General features: G+C 40.5%; 1 protein-coding gene across 6 annotated transcripts in view; it reads right to left on the bottom strand.

Annotated features, from left to right (window-relative positions):
- The window catches only part of DOCK3 (dedicator of cytokinesis 3), a 129,233-nt gene that overhangs the window by 58,513 nt on the left and 50,036 nt on the right, over window positions 1-20,684 (bottom strand). For 4 of the 6 annotated variants that reach the window (XM_015874527.3, XM_085516587.1, XM_085516589.1 and 1 more), the window contains 5 exons: window positions 15,841-15,922; window positions 11,945-12,005; window positions 10,583-10,730; window positions 4,288-4,376; window positions 3,578-3,703 (listed from right to left, as the gene is read on the bottom strand). In XM_015874527.3, the coding sequence (XP_015730013.1) occupies window positions 3,578-3,703; window positions 4,288-4,376; window positions 10,583-10,730; window positions 11,945-12,005; window positions 15,841-15,922 (506 nt within the window). Of the gene's footprint in view, window positions 1-439; window positions 458-3,577; window positions 3,704-4,287; window positions 4,377-10,582; window positions 10,731-11,944; window positions 12,006-15,840; window positions 15,923-20,684 lie in introns of all 6 variants that reach the window. The other 2 variants (XM_015874526.3, XM_085516588.1) reach the window with 1 other exon arrangement.

Here is a 20,684-nt window from a genome sequence, read left to right on the forward strand (position 1 = left end):
AACATTATCTCCTCTAAATTAATATATTTTATTTTCCATTTTCTGACAGCTGATTAATGACAAAAACAACCCTTTCTTTATTCTCCCTGTAAATGCTTTTTGGGGATAATTACCACTTAACTGTAACTTTCAGCCTCATCAGTTCCATCACCCTGAAGGTTCTGAGGATGGCTGCTGAGTTCTGCCACTTTCAATTCTCAATGCATTTCTGCCACCTGAAGGAGCAGATGCTGAGACTTTCCTCACCTTTACTCCTGTGGATCTTTTTTAAGTTGGCCTGTGGTATGAAGACACTGGTTAAGACGAAGCCTCTGTTGCTAGAATTTCTCCGCAATGTTATGATTTGTTACCTTTACCAATCCCCAACATTCCATGAAAGATATGACAATGGGAACAAGCAAGCAATAAGCAGACGTTACACAGAAAAGCAGAAACTTACACCCAACTATCTTCATCTCTGCGTCAGAAAGAAAGGGGAGACAACAAAAGGAAAGGAAAGAGAGAGAAGCCAGGAAATGAAGACAAGGAGAGAGAAGAAAAAGAGAAAGAAACATCACTCACAAGTAGAAGATGAAGCATGCACTTTTCATCAGAGGACCAAAGTAAAAGACAGAATACTTATCAGCACACGGGGAAGGGAGGGGATGTCCCTTGGGGAACTGACAGACACCATGCCTATGCAATAGATTTCTGATCAGCAAGTTCTGTATACAAAGAAAGTTGCAATCCAAAAGGGTAAGCAGCACATGCCTCATTGCTTTTATCTCTGGGGAAAGGTAAAACCATCAGGATCTGATGGACGTTCGTCAACCCAACAGCAACTTAGAAAAGAATGAAAACCAAAAGCCAAAATGGAACAAAAACCCACCACCTCTTTGTGAGGCTGCGCTGACAGATTCCCTTCTGGTTTGGGCAAAGAGAGCATTAGTCTTCACGATGCTCTTCTCAGGTCACAACAAATAGGAAGCAAAGTACAATTTACACTTAAAACTGAAGACAGGCATGGTTATTTTAAAATATATTAACATGTATATTTATTTTTTTTCTTCATAACCATGCAAGATATAAACATATCGACTGGTTTAACCTTATTTCCTAATGATGTCCACTCACACTGCACTTATCCGAGTGAGGGAAAAATGAGTTTGATACAGGAATTAGTGTTACTCTTACAAAAATGGGGTAGAATTGTGTGGAGAGACACAGCTACAGAATGTTAATGGTTAAGACACCTACATCTGAAGGGAACTCCTATAAAAAAGAAAATGAAGATGTTGAAACCTGAGACCAAGAAGGTTCATTTGAAATGTCAGCTCTGTTTGCTTCAAAGAAAACCCATTTCTTGACTCAGCAGAATGACCGCTGCAGATTTTGACAATATTTGGTGACGTGGCCTTTATTAATTGATTCATCAAAATAATTTTTAAATCACACTGCCTTAAAATCAGCACCCACTTGTAACATACATCATGAACTTTCTGTGCTCTTCCCAGAGAGGAAATCCTGTCTTTCATGAGAAAGAAACAGTTCTGAAGCAAAGGAAGGAAAAGGAAGTTTGACAAAGACAATTAAAGAAACAGACATGGTTGAGAACTGCTAAAAGGTTTCATCTGGTTCTTTTGTAAATGGTGTCTTTTCTAATTGCAGACCACATGGGTACACCCAATCAGTCTGATTCTGGCTGTAATGACATGGGCACAAAGCACAGCGAACTGATGAGTATTCCTTGTTCCTGTAGCTTTGCTAACCCACCTGCTGGATAACTTCCTCTATCCAAATGCTCTATTGTAGCCACCGTGTAAACTCAAACCAGTTTCATCAATTGTTCTTTAAAAATAAATTAAAAATGTACAGATATCTGCTGTCATAATTCACACTTAACAGAATGAATAATACTGACGGCATCAGCACAGCTACGCTGCATTTCAATCTCCTCATTTTTCAATTGAGGAATATCCAGGACTGGTTAAAACTGGTTTTAATTTAGTTAGATGTCCAACCTGTCAAAGCTGAATATCATCGAGATCATAACAACGTATCTATAATCTGGTCAACCTCCTTCACACTGAAGCAGCATTCTCTCTAGTGTTCTTAATTAAAAGAGAAATTAGGTGTGGAAGTTTCAATTAGGTTCACTAGATAGAGGACCTGTGAAGTTAAAGGTAGGAGCAGCTTTTGCCAAAACACTGCTAACTCGCTCACTCACCCCCTGGACAAACGCATTGCTCTCAACAACAAAAGCACAGGGAAGACAGACTCACCACACCAGGCTGCAGAAACAGGCCAGGGGGAACTCTAAAGCCACAAAGCCATTCTTTAAGTTTGCTAAAATCAAATGACCTGAAGGACCAAAGGGGCAGTTCTGCAAATGCAGAAGTTCAATTCTTGCAGGAGAATCACTGACTTTTCTAGCTGACATCTGGATACCATCTCCATCACAGCAGACCATCGTGTAGGCACAGCGTCTGCATATCTGCACATAATATTTAATCTTCTCTCCATCTGATGCTTTATAGTCACCAGGAACTAAAATTTATAATTGGCTTTATAACCCACAGCACTGAACTGACACCGATTTCAGGTTATTTCAATAGGACCGACTGTGAACTGCATTTGTCCCAGTTTTACAAACAGTTACAGCAGCACTTCAGCAGGAAGAGGGAAGACCTTATTACAGCTGTTTTCAAGAGCATTAGTAAATAAAAACATACTGTTCGAAGCCCTTACATGTTGGATTCTGGAAATTCTTCACACATATTCCCAATTTTTATAGCTCTTCCTCAAGAGCCTCCATAATAAAGCTACAACATTCGCTTTTGATACTGATGTGACACTGCAGCCTTTCCAGTAATAAAATCTGATCATTTTCCCATTATGCTTTCATTAAATCTCACATGTCTGCAAAGTCATCCTTGGTCTTGTTATATTGCAAAGCAATAAGGTAGTATTTCAAATGCTACACACGCAACATAATTAGAAAGCCCATTCCTTATTACACCATAAAAATTAAGGCTGTTTAATGCCAGGTTTTGTATCCATGATTGTGTGACTGGCCAGGTTCCAGTTTCCTCAATAAATGAACTCTTGGCTATGCTGTGCCTACCTCAACTCATGCCAAAAAGAAAACTGTCTCAAGCCGCTGCTCCAGAAGCAAGGAGCAAATAGAGCACAGCAATGCTTCAGCCAAGGCAGCTGTTGCAGGTACTCTGTAAGATCAGCTGGAAAATCAGACCAGATCTGCAGCCTCATGTACAGTACAGCAGGGAAAAGGATCTCAGTAACTCCAAAAATCAAGGTGGCAAAGTCGAAGAAACTTTTCAGTCAGGCTTTAGATTGTACTTCTAATGTTCTTCTATTAAGAAGAAACTTCATGTATTTAAAAGATACGCATCTCCATGCTTAGTCTAGATGAGGGATTTTTAAACAACACTCGCTATCTGCAATTGGCAGGTAGTGACAAACAATATAATTCTTGTATTTTTAACCTTCTTCCACTAAAGTATCTTTTGACGGTTGTTTAAGGAGAACATGAAAAAAATCATGACCAATGTTTTAAGATTAGAGCTGTTGTATTTACCTGGCATTATGACATCAGGGAAACCCAGCTTTCTGGTAACAGAAACCCCTCTGTTAAAGATCATGGGGTTTTCTCTTCGAACCTGCTCCATGTCACCACGAAGAAGCTGAAGAGATATTATAAGACCTGAAAAAAGCACAAAATATTCATTTTTTTAGACCTGAAAATCAGATGTCCGAATCTGATGGCAGTGATGTCTGCTCACAGTAACCTCAGCCAGCGCCACAAAGACATAATGGAGTTCTGCCAGTGCTGACAGCTGCTAATGTCATATCCAAGCATGGGCTAACAGTTTTCACAAGCACAGGTATATTATAAAAACAACAGACCATAAGCTAATTCTATAGCAGGTTATTAGCTCACTCCACTGGTGAGACCTTCCGGGATAAACAAACACGACAGATAAAAAGGTGCAGGAAATTAAGCATCCTGAAATCACACCGGAATTATTTTCAACTCTATCTGAAAAGGAAAGATATCAAGTATGTATTATAATTCCAGGTGAAAATGGCAAAGGCAGGGCAGCTTACATCTGCAAACAGAGCACAAACTTTAGTTAAACAACACTGAAATCATCACAGTAGGTACAGAAATTCAGCCACGTGTAATCTCACGTGTCACTGAACTACTGCACTCAAATAATAACCAGCAGTTTCCTAAAGGAAATCTCCAGCTCTTCTCACCAGAGAAGCACACACGTAAACACTTACCATAGTTGGAGCTGGGTGCTGTGTATTTGGTGCTGGACTTGCGAATGATGTTTTCATGGATCTGACACCACTCATTTTCGTTGTTACACCTACAACAAAATAACACCGATTCAGGGTAAAAGCTTGATAAGAAAGTCAACTTTGTTGCAGAAATAACATTGTGGGGTTTTAACGCAGGAGCAAAAGCCTTGTTTTTAAAAGTAAAAGGAGAAAAACCATTTTCCCCAATAGTTATCTCCTTTTTATGGACACTTTTGAGTCTGCAGTGACTCTTCTGTCATTAAAGCAATTGCTCCACTCTTTTTATCATGATGCAATGAATATTTCAATATCTTCAGCTGAACTCTCTGCACATAGAATTGTTCTGTGTATCACAAACAACAACAACGTCAGATCCAAGAAATAAAAAGTACAATTTGGAAGATAAAATAGAGATTTGATTGTAGAGTATCTCAGTCATCAACTCCAAGTCTTCTGCTTACATACATACTTAATGGCGTGCCTTAAACATGGCGAAGCCCTACCTCCCAAACTGCAGCAAGATGGTATATATGCTTCTGTACGTATTCCACCCTCTGCATGAGTTTTTTTTGTCATAGTCCACTCATCTATGTGCAATTTTAATAAGTATTAATAGAAAATGCTATTATTTCCCATTTACTTTATGTATCAAAACTCTTACATGTTTCCAGGATAGAAATTACAACTGTCATTTGTCCACTCAGTATTATTTCACTATTAAAAGTTCATTGTTAACATCAGCTCCAATAACACACTGAAATCTGGTGTGCAAATTATCATCTTTTCAAACAATACCCATGCAGTGTATCTGGCTGCATGGTCCTGGATCAGACAATCAAATTCAAAACAGCTGGATCTACATCTACCAAGTCCACCACTTAAAATGAGCATCTATAAACAAAATCCTTGTAAACATTTCCAGATAACTCTGTCTTTCCTGCTAGGTTATACAAATAAAGGCTCTTCTTCCTGACCAGAATGGAAGAGAAAGGAACAGAGGAACCCTGCGAACCTCAGCAGAGAACACAGCCCCTGACCCCACTCCTCCTGCAGGGTCCTTAGGAAGGAAATATTCAGCACTCAGCCCTGGGGAAGAAACTGCTCCCATGAGTCAGCAGGAAAAGCTCCCTGGATTGCTTTATGGACTGGAAAAGGCTCCTGCCCTCAGTGAGTTTCTGCCTTTGGGGATATGAGTCTTGCTAAGGGATGCCGGGAAAGAGCTTTCGGGGATTCATAAGATATGGAAATAGAGGGCCAAGGGTGTAAAAGGGCTCAGCCGTACATGATTGTGCTGCTGTCAGGATGTTGAAGATACATTCACAACGATTCTGTTAATGAATGTTTACAAAACATATTAAATTAGTGGTTTGTCTGTGTGTTCCTACTGTTATCAGCAGTCTGGATCAACAACACTGTGCTCATTTTTGGGCTCTGTAATACAAAAACAAAACGTTTCTCTCCTGTTAAGAGTTCAGTGGATGGGCAGGGGCTGAGGAAACCGGGATTTTCTGGCCTGGAGAAGACAAGGCAAAGGAGGAACACGATCAGCAGCTTTGTGTTCAGGAAACATTTGGATGTTGTACTGAGTTTATTGGGGAAATAATGGTGATAGGTAGACGGGGACGGTCCTGGAGATCTTTTCCAACCTTGGTGATTTCTATGATTCTTTTTAATACCTACAAGCCCCCATTAAGACAACAGCCAGGTTCTACAGTGGGACTTGGTGAGATGATGTAAAGCAACAGGCTTAAACTCCAGTATGAAATCACAGTTCCTTTCAATTGGAACGATCACTCTTATTTAGCTGAACATTAAAGCTGAATAGCTCTGTTTGCACTAATAATGAGTAAAGCTGTATAACCAATCTGCTAAAGATGCTAAGCTTCCAGGAAAAAAAAGTGCCATCAGCACCTACAGCTTGTTATCACATAATGAAGAGGTGCACTAAGAATGCTGTAATGTACTTCACACATGTGTAAGCACAGATGAAACGGCAATTTTACAGGTATAACAATCTAACTGAAAACCCAAACCGGAGCCTTCGTCACAAGCAGCACTATTGGTTAAAAAGGAAAAAGGAAAGAAGGGAAAAAGTGTGTTGATCGCATCCAAATGCTTCTTAATCATTATTCAGAATATTTAAAGCACAAATGAAAGGCAGCAATGTTATAAATAAACTCGCAGTAATTCTGAATCTTATTCCTCTTGAAGTGCAATTAAATTAAACAACTGAATTACATTTCATTCCCATTGATTTTTACCTAAAGGAAACCCCAAACAACAGAAAAAAAACAACAAAAAGCCCTTCAACAAACTGTTTATAAGCTGTTGACTCCTACAAAGAGTCTTGAGAAGGAAGTATAACTTTCTAAAATGTCTCCCATGCGTTACAATGTTTTAAAACATTGATTTCCCCTATAAAGTTGGCAAAATTGGGGTATGACACGAAGCTGCTCCTCTGAAGAGAACAGAGGGTTTTTTTGCTCCTGCTTCATTGAACTGAAGAATATACCCTGGTAAAAGGAATTAGAGCCATCTAGTAAAAGGGGTAGCTAGCAATTTTCTGCTGTCAGTTTTATCACACTGTCAAGAATAGTGAGAATACCCCGCAGCCCATTAGGGTACACTCACCAATACTCCCAATAAATTAAGCATGATGCACAAACAGTAATAAAGGAGAAAGAGAGAGAAGCTATGTCCTCTCTACCTGCTATCCAAAATGCCTAAGGAGGCATTTCTGGCTTGTCAGGTGAGGTTCAGATGGGGCTATGCCACATGAAATCTCAGTTCTCTACTCATCTCAGCATCCCTCCCTCACTGCTGGGTTTGGGCACTGGACATCTCAGCTGACCACAGGCACATACGAATCCTTCCCACAGTGACACAGGGCAGGGTGCATGTGTTTCCTGCTTCCTGTGCTGTACTCCCCTCACCCTTTTGGATCAGAGATGTTAGGATACATGTCCCTGTCTATTCCTATTCCTCCATTTATAGACCTGTTTGTAAACTTATCACCCACTCAGCTTACTCATTAGGACAAAAAAAAATCCTCTCCACATCCCATGCTGCATTTTCCTTGCCAAGACAATTGAAATCATTTATTCCACTGCAAATAATATTTTCCTTAAAAAGAGAACAAGTGGGACAAATTCTGTTCCATCCTTCACCCTCACAGCTGAGGTTACAGAAAATGTCCAACTTCTGCTAAGTTTGTAGTTGCTGTATCAGCCTCTGGAGTTGAATTTCAAATAGATTTCAGTCTCCAATGACTTATGCCTGTAAATTAAGCTGGAACAAAGTTGTCCCAAAATCAATGGAGTGTAAAGTTAGCTTAAAGCTAGTTTTGTACCCAGTACCAAAGCAAGCTGTACTTCACGTTCCCTGAACACAAAGAATATCCCCCCAGGTCTGAAATGCTGGCCTGAGAATACTGACCAGTAATGCATTTTATTGTGTTTTATTAACATTTTACTTGTCTAAATACCAAATGCATTACAAAGCCTATCCCTAGTTTCAATAAGAATTTGGAGCCATCCATCATCTCCATGTGCTGGCTGGTCCTGCAGTAAATCTACTGAGTGGAATGTTTGCCATACTACACAGACCCTGATGTCAAACAGACGGGGACAGAAATGCAATGTACGTCTGTCCAGCTGGGCAAACAGCAACAACTGAATTTCAACAGGGAAAAGACAATGTAGCACAGTAAGACGAAAGAAACTTGAGATCTCGTGCTGGTGAAAGAGGGAAATGCAAAAAGGACTAAGGAAAAATAGGACAAAAAGACCCCAAATCCCCATGAAGATAAAATGAAAGAGAAATACATGAGTGTTTTAGGAAGTAGAAGCATCAACACAAAGAATAAAGTGCAGAGGGCAAAGCTCCAGAACTGAAGATAAATATTCACATAAAAGTATGAAATCAAAATATCTTAAATATATACAGATTGAGATTTCAGTTTTCATCTCACTTTTAAATGTACGTTATTAAAAAGAATTACAGAAGTAAACCTTCATGCTTTTACATAATGAGCTTACAGCCAGAGCTGTGGTACTCTATCCTCTTAGTAAGATTATAACATGACTGCAGGATTAACCAACAGCAGATTGTGAGCAAAAAGACTTTTTCAGACATAAATCTTTAACAATAATAAGGCAGACTGGTGAAGTAAATTGATTTTTTCTTCCTGTTCGCGTTCTCTCCTGTGGACCCAGCAATAGTCTCAGTCTAAAAGCCATGTATTTCTTTCAGCCAGTGTCAGGTTTTCAACTTTTTTCCAGCTGCTCCCTATGAAAGGCTTTTCTGTCTGTAAGCTGTACCCAGATAATGCACAAAAATAATGCTTCTTATTTTAAATATGCAAGTAGACCTCCCTCCTTATTTCATCGCATGATGTTTCTGGATTGGCTTGAGGCACATTAAGGATAACAAAAGTGAGTGCAGCAGGTAAGAAAAGTAGCTCAGCGCTGCTGTAAGTATTCACCCACAATTTCCAAATCATAAAAGACAGGAATTTGTTATTTCAATTCTTATCTACAAAGCAAGAAAAGTTAGCTTAGCCAAATGAATGTGCAAAGAGAAGATGGAAGCAGAGAAACCTGTGAAAACATTCTGTCGTGAAGACTAACAGCTATTAAAGCTGCAAAAGGGATAAGCTGGCACTTTTTAGCTACATCAAAATACTCCCCCTTCTGAAGATTTCTGCTGGAGGTTTGCAGAGAACGTGCCAAAGAGCAGCAGCATAAAAGAACGATGTACAACACTCCAGTGCATGATAATGGCAATAAAGGATTAGAAGCATCTGATTACGGAGCTGAATTTTGTTATACGCTCTGCATCCCCTCTGAGGAGGCAGTAATGGCTGTCTATGGATGTTAAAAACAAAGGGTTTGAGGAAGGAGAAGAGAAGAACAGCTGCTATAAACCTAATTCAGCATTTCGGCAGATACGGTTGGTATTTTGGGTGGTCTGCAGGGAATCCGCACTAACAGGACACTCCAGGGTGAGCAGAAGAAAAGGAACAGTTCTCTACTCTCCGATTTCTTTTTTCATGGCAGTATTAAGAAATCAATAATTTACCACTGACCAATGGACAAGCCCAGTATTTAACAGACTTTTACTCTCCCATCTTTCAGCAAACAAACCAAAGATGCACTAAAAGGGCATCAAAACAGAAATCAGATTCAGAATGCTTCATTACTGTAAACATTCAAAATGTCGCAGTTGCACAGACACGTTAATACAAGTCCAACAGCAACAAATCACATAACCAGAAACCACCAGCTTGAGATAAGCTGGAACTGAATGGTGCCAAAATGCCAAACTATCCAGATTCTATTGACAAAGAGATGAAAGAAGCCCATTTTCTTCCCTGCAACTTGACATTTTTGCTACTGTTTTCATAACTGCTGGCAAAACAAGAACGGAAGAGCAGACTCTGAAAGACTTGCTTTGGACATACTGATTTCTAACGTAGGAAGAATTCTTCCCTAAACAGTAAAAGCCATTTTTTTTTCATTTATAGCTTCCTGTGAATGGCAGATTTTCTGCTGCTGAATGCACTTCTCACGGAATAACCGAGTTCTATTACCTCTCAAATTATCTTATTACTCAGACAGTAGCCACAGACAAAATAATGTCACCTGTATCTGAGCCCATCTGCAAAGCAGATCTTGCCAGTATTTCTTTTCACTGACAAGGTATTTAAATTCTCTCTGCAGTCTCCAGACAGTTTGTCTGTGCTCTCTTTATTAGGATGCTGAGACCACATTGCACAGTAGGCATTGGTAGTTCAAAGTTCAAAATCACAAATAAACAGAAGATAGATTCTTGTTCAGAAAACATTGACTTGTTCTGAGTTTTTTGGTCACAAATTGTTGACTCCAGTTGCTTTCTGGTTCTTTTCTAAGTCATTGTGACTGAAAAAAACCCTGGAGATGCTGCTTCCCTTCATCAAGGGTGACAGAAAATATCTTTATTTGTTTGAGCTTAACAGATTTTTAATAAGGCCCATTAACAAAAGCACAGCTTTGTATGTCATGTAGATTAGAGCAACATTCAATAATTTCTGAAGCATTTACATACCCAAAGCATCTGTAACAATATTCATTGCTTTCTATGAGCTTCTGAAACTATAAATACCAATAGCACCGGTTTAACTTGTCAACATAAATCAGTAAATGCAGCTTATGGCACCTTCATATTTAGCATCCCTTAAGCATCAATATACCATGTCTACTTTTTCTTAATTCTTTTACATCTAAGAGTTACTCACGTGTAAACTTTGAGAACAAAATCCTTTTCTTCTTTTATCTCAGTGATTGACTGAAGTACATCCATGATGCTCAACACCGCGCAGCCATAGGGACGGCGATAGTGTAAATGTGGGGGCCCTTTTTTTGAGTCATTTAGCAACATGCGACCTGAAACCAACAGGAATCCATGATGTTAGAGCCTCAAATGCAGTAATTCCATCAGTTGTGCTCTGTTACCCCTCTCAGAACGTACTCCTACAGTAAATGTCAAGTAAATTGCAACCTTCCCTATATTTGTAGCTTCTTTTTCTCCTCACACAACTCAGAGGCCCACTTGAACCAAGCTGACTCACCGGGTTCCTTCGATTCAGGAATGTGAGCTTATTAGCTAACAAAACACTCAAGGACAAAGTGAATGGTGCAATGCCCGGCCACTGCTGATGTGCAGCCTCACAACATGTACCTGCATCCAGCCCAGCTGACAACAAATCACTTCTCAAGTGAGACATGAATATATCTTGCACGCACCTCTCTGCAACCACACAGTGATTCACTGTGCTCCTTCCATTTTAGTCCACAATATACATGTATTTCCACTTCATACAAGTGTTTTAAGGGAATGTATTTTATATACTGTTATCTATCACGTTTGTCTTGGAGCATAGAAGTAGCGTTCTGAGATAAGCTGTGCAGTGATTAACTTCCTATTGGCAGTTTTCTAACAGAGCCAAAAATGCATAGGCCAGAAAAAAATCACAGTGATCATCTAAGTCAACTTGTTCCACTGCACATAATAACCTGTCCAGCACATCTTGCATCAATGTTAACAATCTGAACTTCAGCATAGCTTAGAACAGTTTTACAAGCTTTCTGCGATAAACAGCTCAGGTGAAGTGGAGTAATTACAGCTTTCAAATGTTTCATAACACACTGAAGTCAGACAGTGAAAAACAGACCCTTCTAACATGTTTGTGACTTTGAAGGCTTTTATCGTCACCCACAGGAAAGTCCAACAAAGCTACGGTTTCCTTAAGCCATTTAGACATTTTGTACCCCAGAAAAGATACCTGTGGCTGCTGAAGGGTATTTGTGGTGAACTGGCTGGAAAGAAGGTCAAATACCACTTCAATGCAAACACTACCAAACCATTTCTCAGCTGAAAGATGTTTAGAAGGACACAAGTGAAGAGAATGCCATACTCCTGCCTGTGCACTGTTAACATTTTAGGTCTAAATGTCTGTTATAGGTTACATAATGTAGGTAAATATTTACTTTCTTATTTCTCAGTGACAGTGTTATAATGCTCAGTAAAATAAATACCTGAAATACTATTACAAATATTGTTACTTTAAATATATATAGATGAATACATCATACTGTACCTATTCGAATTACATGGGCAACTATGTACAAATCCCTCTTCATATCCTTGCTGCTGAGATCCTAGAAGATTGGAAAAAGCAGAGATGATAAAATACAGAACACATGGCGCTTCCAAAGCCTCAACAACACCCACAAACAATACTAAGGACTACACAGTAGGACCCTGCATTCATTTAGCCCCTTCATATTTAAAAATCTGAAGTATTATTATTTCTAATAATGTCCTTCCCTGTTCTTTTTCCTTTCTCTTTTTTGGCACTAAGGAAGCCAACAAACATCTCTTCCTAAAAGCATTACTGCCGCTCAACATGCTTTCCTTGTATGTCTAAATCCCAGGAGGAGATTTCAAACAGATCCTGTGAGCTGTGAGAATCTTCACTTATGTTTTACATTCTGATGCAAAGAGGCTCCTCGTGCTCTACAGCAACAGCTGCCACCTCTCTGCTCTACTACGTGCTGCCACCTCATTGTTCTGCACTGGATCATCCAGATCCTCCCCAGATGAAATGGCATCACTCCAAATGCTTCTGAGGAAAGAGCAATTGTCAGCAGGAACCTCAGACTGATAAATGCACTCTACAGTGGTGGCAGAGGGAGGAGAGCACGTGGAAGGAAAGATCCAAAGAGAAACCTCAAAGCTTGGTGACCAGGCATAAGAAGACCTTATGTTAAAGAGAAATCTCAGCTCCCTTCAAATAGCACTGTACAGCTGGATTACAGCAGGCATGTAATAAATTCACAGCAGTGTCCTCTGACTCCATTTAAAAGCATCACTCTCTGGGCAGCACACGCACTGAGTTGCAAATACACTGCTTGCTGTGCTCCCCAGCTCCCAGCCTGTGTCTCTCAGCAGCCAAAGAATCAAGCCAATAAATCTTCCACAGTGTTTTCTCATCAAGTCCATTTTGCTGCTGCAAGAGGAGAACCTACTTTCGAGGCTTTCTTCGCCACCTACCATACCAACATTGCACATGGCAGACTTTGTCTTGTGTACATTGGAGAAACTGAGGCTCTGTGATAAGAAGGGATTTGACACAGCTTTAATCTCAGCAGTGCCCGGCAATATACTTCAAAGTAAATAAAGAACATAAAAAATGCAGGTGATGGTTCATACTAGATAGTAGTAGATTTTTCAGTGAAAATATCTGTGATTCAACACAGATTTTTGTTACTATGTAAGATTACCGGCTCTAATTAACAGAACTAAGATAACTGGCTTTTCAAAGGGTAGCTGTCAAAATACCAGAAACCAGTGGGGCGTGCACATATTGCTGGGTTCACACATTGGTTGTTTCTCAGTTGCACAAACAACGACACTGTATCACAGTCAGAGACAAAAACTGTGGGCACAGATGGCCCAGTGTTCCATTTCTGTACAGCAGAGGCTTTTCACAAAGGGAGAAATTCTGTGACACAAAGTCCTCCATCCAAAGCTTTCTGCATCAGGTATGAAGAGTTACTTTCTAGCAATGGATCTTTGCAATGTCAGTTACTACAAAGACCTGTTTGTGTGTTCAAACAACCACCACCAGCCAAACTAAAAAAGCCAAAACAACAACAAATCCAACACAGCTGTATCAGGGATATCTGACTGCAATTGATTGAACAGAGACTTATACAGCTCCACCAAACTGAGTTGCCAAAGAGAGCAAGGTATTTAACCAAAGGAGAAATCTCATGCTGCATAGTTACACCTTAATTCTGATCCAGGAAAGCTTCTGAAATGTGATAAGCCTGAAGTTTAGTCAAGCAAGCTTGTTCCTTGGGAGAAAACTGAAGCAGCTTCTCACCCCTGGTGCAACATGACAACAGATCCAAGACCTAAGGTGAAATCTTACCCAAGGGGATGGTGAACACCTCGATGCAACAGAGGTAGCAGGAAAAGACAGAAATAGCTTGAATTGTGTAAGGTACTGGGGATTCTTCCCTCCGGAAAGGGTGAGAGTGTTGGAAAGATATTGGGAGCCAAGGAATCTAATTTGGAATCAATGAATTGATTTAAATACAAGATTAATATAACACTGGGAACAAACCTGCACTGAAATCATAGCACTAACTTAGTTTGGAAGCATTTAGAAGACCTCAAGCTTTCTTCCTTATAAGTAATGCACACTGACTGCAAGATTACCTCGGGGAAAAGAAACATAGAAAGCAACACTCCAGGGAATCTCAGTGAGGTTTACAGAACACAGCACTAATGTTCTACACTAGATGATTTTCCCTCTGATGAGCCAATAGGCAACCACAGTGACAGACGATCTGTCTTGTCTTTTCCCAAACTGTGTTCCTTCTAAAACCAGTAATCAGAACAATCCATCAGCCAGGGAAGGTAGTGAGAATCATCGAGCACAAGAGGCTGGGAAATGCTCAGGGCAGCAGGGAGGTGGACACTGAGGCTCCTGGGTTATACAGAGAGACATCTCCTGGAGGAGGACTGTAGGCTGAGACAGTCCAAGAGGCCTCGGGAAAGGCTGCAGCCAGAGCTGGGAGAGATGCATGACACAAGAACATGATGGACAGGTGGACGTTCTGAACTCCCTCTGAATAATGTTCAGGCACTTGGAAATTTCCTCTACAAGAGAAGACTGGCCTTTTAGGTACAATCAAGGAAAACTTGGCTTTTGAGCAGAAAGGCATCTGGGGATGCTTCTTCAAAGTCTCTGACTCAAGAGCCCAGTGAGTCATGGATGTGCTCAGCAGGTCCCAGCCAACACAGAGAAAGCATTAGGAGCACTGAGCGCACCCTGCCTGATCCTGCATTTCACAGCACAAATCAGTGTTCTCACTGAAAATACATCAACAACAGCAAACCCAAAATGCTGCTGTGCCAGCCACCCAGCACCTGTTTTGATAACAACCAGAACTGGAATCTCCTCTGAAATAAAACTCTATTGTAGGATAGAAATCTTCAGAGATGATTCTTTATGTAGCGTCATTCTAGCTCCTAGAATACACAAGGCTAAGCTACCCCATATCACTGATGCATTGTCCATAATTTTATTATGGCTCGTATGCAGGGGACGTGATGCATGCAGAACTTCCTTACTGTTACGAACTGCAGCTATGCAGACAGAATCTGTACAGGGCAGACCAGAAAGCTGCGCTTGGAATTCTGCATAACCATAACTGTCCAGTAGATCTATAAAGCACAAATACTGAGGTCTGCGTGTTTTGAAACTACTATCTTTGTAACTGTCTGTCTTGGTACTACTTTCCTACTACTACAAAGCAAAGAAGGCCGTCAGGTGACAGGTGAGCCTGAAAAACAGAAAGGAAGCAAACCTTAGCTGGCTATTTCACTCCCAACTGAGGTATCAGCTGGAGGAATCCTATTTTGCTGGCACAGATGGTTAGAGAGGGCTTGGTACAGCTCACTGTATCTGCTTTGTGTCAGTTCAGAGCAGCTATGTCTATAATACTTACTGAAGAAACTACAGAGGTCACAGCAGTTCCTTCAGTAAAATCAACTCGCAGTGCCTCACCTTGGCTGCTGCTCCTGCAGCAAGCCCTGGACTTCCCATTCCATCACACACACACTGTGCTGTCAACCTGGGAAGCTCCTGCTGCACCGTGCCCCCAGGGCCGATACACAGACTCAAATGGGCCAAGGCAGAAATCTGTTTGGAGAGCTGTGTGTGTGTGTGTGTGTGTGTTGTAAAAGCACCTTGCAAACTATAAGAACAAACAGTTATGAGGATACATTTCAGAATATTTGCTTAGCTGTAAAAATAATTTAGAGGCATTTCTCTTTGTTAACATTTAGTTGTAATGGGAACAAAACTTAGAAACAGCATCCACTTCTGCTTCATATTTGGGAAAGGAAGAACTGTTCTCCCTCTCAGCACGTCTATAACCACATCACTGTAAGGGGAGAAGAAAGGGAACAGGTACGTACTGTGAACAGTGCACACATTCGATCTATCTTCTCTGGATTCCTGGGGCCTCCATTCTTGTTTAACCTCACCATAAATCTCTCACTACAAAGCAAACAGCATTTAAATCAAAATGAGTTTCAGATACACACTTTAGCATAAAAATACAGCCAGATACACTTTATTAAAGGATGCATGAGTTATTTTTTTTAACTCCTAAACCATACGAAACAACAGTTGTTAATAAAGGTAAAATTACATGGAATACCACAGAAAACTTACCAGTCAGTACTCTGATGTGAAAACATGAAAGTGATGCGTATTAATGACATAATAACATTAAAATAATGTGAATATATATGAAGCATGGGATTTGTACGTGCTACAAGTACTTCAGGCAAGGGTAAGGCACAGCTGCTGAAGCATATACTGGTACTGGTAAATAAAAGCTCATTAAAATCCGCTCAGAAGTAGAAGTAATATCAACTGAGCAACGGTAATCAGTCATTGGTTACACTGTGTGATCAAACCTCTCTCTGGAAGCACACAAGCAACTCAACACTGTTAAGAAACTCATTTGAAAGTGCTGGAATAACTTCACAGAACTTATCCAGAGTGTTATTTTTCAGCACAGATTCACAAACATTTCTATCAATGTGTAACAGTCTTGTACAGGTAGCACCCATGTCATAAGCCTACACGTCTGCCTTATGCACTTGAATTCCATACTAACCCCAGCTCTGCAACTCAAGCATCACATCCTAGCCTTTTTTAACCACAGCGTTACACTATGAGTTCATTTGAGTAACATGAATCAATGGTGACATATTTTCAAGTTGCTACTTTTGTAGGAATGGTGCCTCATGCTTTAGGTACGGCTCACACATCTTGCTTGTCATCTTTGCTTGTTTATGTGCCTCTCTTGCTAAGCAATCCAGAACATGCTCTGCCTGCTTGGCTCTCTCTGTTCCTGTTACTCCACTCTATGTATCCCACGACTTCTTCCAGCAAGACTTTCAATTCTTCTGCTGTAGATGCTTATAAACTGTGAGGTTGCTAACATAGCCTGAAGAAACCCACAGGACACAGATATTTGATGATTCCTTACCAACAATGATCTTTGGAGACATCATTTAGTAAGCTAATGTGTAAACAAATGCTTTAGTGACACACCGTAATCTAATATTTTAATAAGGATGTTATGATGCATTAAGTGCAGTACACTACTACCACTTCAGTACATTACAGTAACAGCTGCATTATGGTAACAATATTACGCCTTCATATTTACCCCTAGCTACCGAACACAATAACCACAAAGAATGAAGTCAGAATTTTTAAAGTGAGACCTTTTTTTCCAAGAAAAACACATTAATTCCAGTAACACACACTGCTACGGGTGTTGGTTTTGCAGCACCTGCAGCTGCTGGCATCAGCTCTGCCTGCTGTGATAGACTTCAAGAAAGCAGAGGGCAGAAAAGTGATGCCCACCGGTAGATGGGGGGAATGCAACGGGGGGGGGTTCACTTAACACCATCCATTTCTGAACAGGAACCGTGTTTTATGTCATTAAAATATGAAGCCACTTTAAGAGACATTAAACCACAGCCCTTCTCTGCAGCAACAAGTGTCAGGATTTCACACCATCTGAAAAACAACACTCAAGGAGACTGATTTCAACTAATTCACTTTCATCCTTACTCCAAGTTTAACTGTGCTGCCTTTCACCTAGAAAGTTTGTGGAGATAGCACACATTTCTGTTGTAATTACAGTTAGTGTAACATATACCCTTCATAAAGACAAGCACAATTCCTTAAAAGACAACAATCACGATTTTCAGAGCTACAAAGGTTACTTTGATAAAATAAACATCTCTCCTCTTTAAAACTGATCTTGAAACAACAACTGACTGCAGTTTACGGATTGAATCCAAATCTGCCACATTCTGCTACTTCACTGAGCAATTACTATGCCTTATGCATGTTAACCATGTCCCACTTTTAAGGACAAGAGCACAAAATGCATCAGTGTTAAACAAACAAGATCTCTGGCAAACCGCTGCTGCTGCTGGGAACGTAATCCAGCCCTCAGCCTGGGGTGCAGCAGAACGCAAAGCCCATGCAGGCAGCAGGAAGAAGGCAGGCAGCAACCAGCCTACCAGTGAATGGAGACTGCGAGCAACAGGAGTCACATCTACAGGGAAAAGGTGCTCACCAATGAAGATGTTCGTCCAAAACTGAAGTATAAAGCAAGGCTGGCTCACTCAGGTTTGACTGCAAACACCTGGAAGTTACCAGCCCCTACACATGTCTTGGGGAGGCCAAAACTGTAATACAATCACTCCACTGTGGCGGTCACAGCAGCACTGCTTTATTATTTGGAAGTGAGATGGAAGCTTGGAAGAGAAACCAAAGCACTTACAGAGCACCGAGCTCTTCTAGGAGATGAAGAATCAATAAGGGAAAGGAAAAATGGAAATTTGAGGAAGCAGCCATGACTAAGAGTACCACAGCAGAAAATGCTGATCCCCAAATAAAGTTAATATGAGCTTAAGCCAAAACCAGACAAATTGTAACAACAACCCTCCATACCCAAGGTCCAACTCAGCCCACCATTCAGTGCTGTCTAGTGGACAGCAAGGGAAAGTACAAAACAAGGTAAACATACAAGTAAGTTCGAGAATCAGAGCAGCATCTCTAACAGCTCTGGATAAACAAGCCCAGGAAAGCATTCAGGTTGTTACACTTATAAGATCCGAGTAACCATTTGAAGAGTTACTATGCAAACAGTGAGTGTTAATATATACCTACACACCAAAAACCGCACGTGCACACACTCTATACCAGCATTTCAGAATTAAAACTCATTAAACTGAAGTTCTTTGAGAAATAATGACGTAGCTGCTTAGTTTCATTGATGTCAATAATGAAAATGCTCCTATTTTAAATCCCCAGCCAGTTCCTATTTTTGACCTTTCAACAAAGGTTTTCTTTGAAAAAAAAATATTTCAGCTCTAAGAACCATTTCATCTTCCTACCTGCAGTGGAATACAATGCTGTATGCCTCAGAGTGCTGCGCATGCTGTCCCTCTGATAATGGCAGAGCAATGGAATGACAGGTCTGGGAGCTGGGATGGTCTGCTTTTCACACAGTCCCTGTCTATTTATACCTGATTCGTTACCAGAAGTTGCATTGCTTGGCCTGCTTTCAAAACATTGAACGGTATATTCTGGAGGCTCATTTGATAATCTATTGCAAGGTTTTTCTCTACCAACAATTGGAAATGTTTCAGATTTCCCTTTTTCTTCTTACAGCCACAGAGAACAGTTGGGTTGCAGTCCCCACATGCCAGTGCTTTTCTACAAATGAAGCTGACTGCCGTTCTTTCCACCCCTCTATTCATCTCCCATCCCCTCATTCCAGCACTACCTGGTAACAACCTTTAAATTCCTTCTTTTAATTTCCAGTTCTCCCCAGAATCCTCCTGAGCTCACGTCACTGAATAAATTAAGGTCACTTTGAGGCAAACAGCACCTGAGCACTGTGGAACATGAGGAGGTACCATACTGGGGGGAGATCCCAAGACAAGACAAACAGAAAGCCAGCAGTGCTAACGAGCAGTCTTAAAAACCTAAGCTAGCCCAAGAGTCATTTCTCCTAACCTGCATTTCTGCTTTTCAGCTCCAGGAATTCTCTCATCTCTGATACTCCTATTTAGGAACAGCTTTCAGAAACCAGCCAAAACATCCCTCAAAGGTCTCCCCACTGCTAATAACGATGTGAGTATATCCTGGCAAACCTTTTACAGCATGACACTGTTGACCCATTTTTCCACCTAGTCAGATGTCCCCCTTCTACAGCTGCAAATCTATTTCTACATAGAAAGAAACCAGAAATAATAACTCTGTTTCCAACTGATCTGAAGATCCACCACCTTCAGCTTTAATTCCTTCTTTAGGTAAAGGAACGGCACACACATCAGGGTCAAGAAACCTAGCAGGATTCAATCAATGCATTTGTTATTTTAAGACCTACCTCCTTTGAAGGAGTTCCATCTCCAGGCTGTCTATTCCTCAAGGTTATTCTCCACACAAAAAGTTTGCATGGAATCCAGACAGCGTTAAAGTTTGGTGAGACCAAAACACCAAATCTGAACAAAGCGGATATTGAAATAATTGCCCACCTTTGTAGGCATGAAGCGTTATTTTTGTTATAACTAGAACTGCACTAATTGCTTAACGAGAAATAAGTGGTGGAAATCAGGTATGGGAAGGCTGTGAACATGTGATGCCATCTGACTGCTGCCAAAGAAACCTTCTTTCTCCAGCTATTCTGAAAAGATGCCAAACCAGTTTTTCCCTGCATAAGATCAGAAATAAGAGATGCACCAAAACACAGGAAAGCATTAACATTTTTCCTTACTGAGTTCAGACCCAGAAGAGCTGCAACAGTTACAGCATCTTAAACAAAAGCTTATTTGTTCCTCTTGTTCCTACGTGCGACAAGCAACCTCCAATTACTTTAACTGCAAGATCTCCTCCTGTGCTAACACACATCATGGTGAAACCACCTCTTGTGTAGCAATAAGTCAAGTTTTACAATCACTGGCATGATCAGCAATTGCTAAAGCTATTCAAATACAAGAAACATTGCTCTGATAAGCAAAGTCAATTAGCTTCTTGTTCTTTAACTTGAAAGGAAGAAAAATGAAAGAAGTACATTGTCTCACTTCTTGGCTTCCTTTGACTGTATGAAAAGCAGGACCATACTGAACTGACATCTGTTTCTGCAAAAGGGAAGGAAGCAGTCAGTGGTTTGGGACATTACACGTTCAGCATGAAGGAAGGGGCAAACAGGGACAAAATT

Source organism: Coturnix japonica, chromosome 15, assembly GCF_054131305.1.
Source record: "Coturnix japonica strain WE chromosome 15, WE-NBRP24, whole genome shotgun sequence".
NCBI classification, from domain to species: domain Eukaryota; kingdom Metazoa; phylum Chordata; class Aves; order Galliformes; family Phasianidae; genus Coturnix; species Coturnix japonica.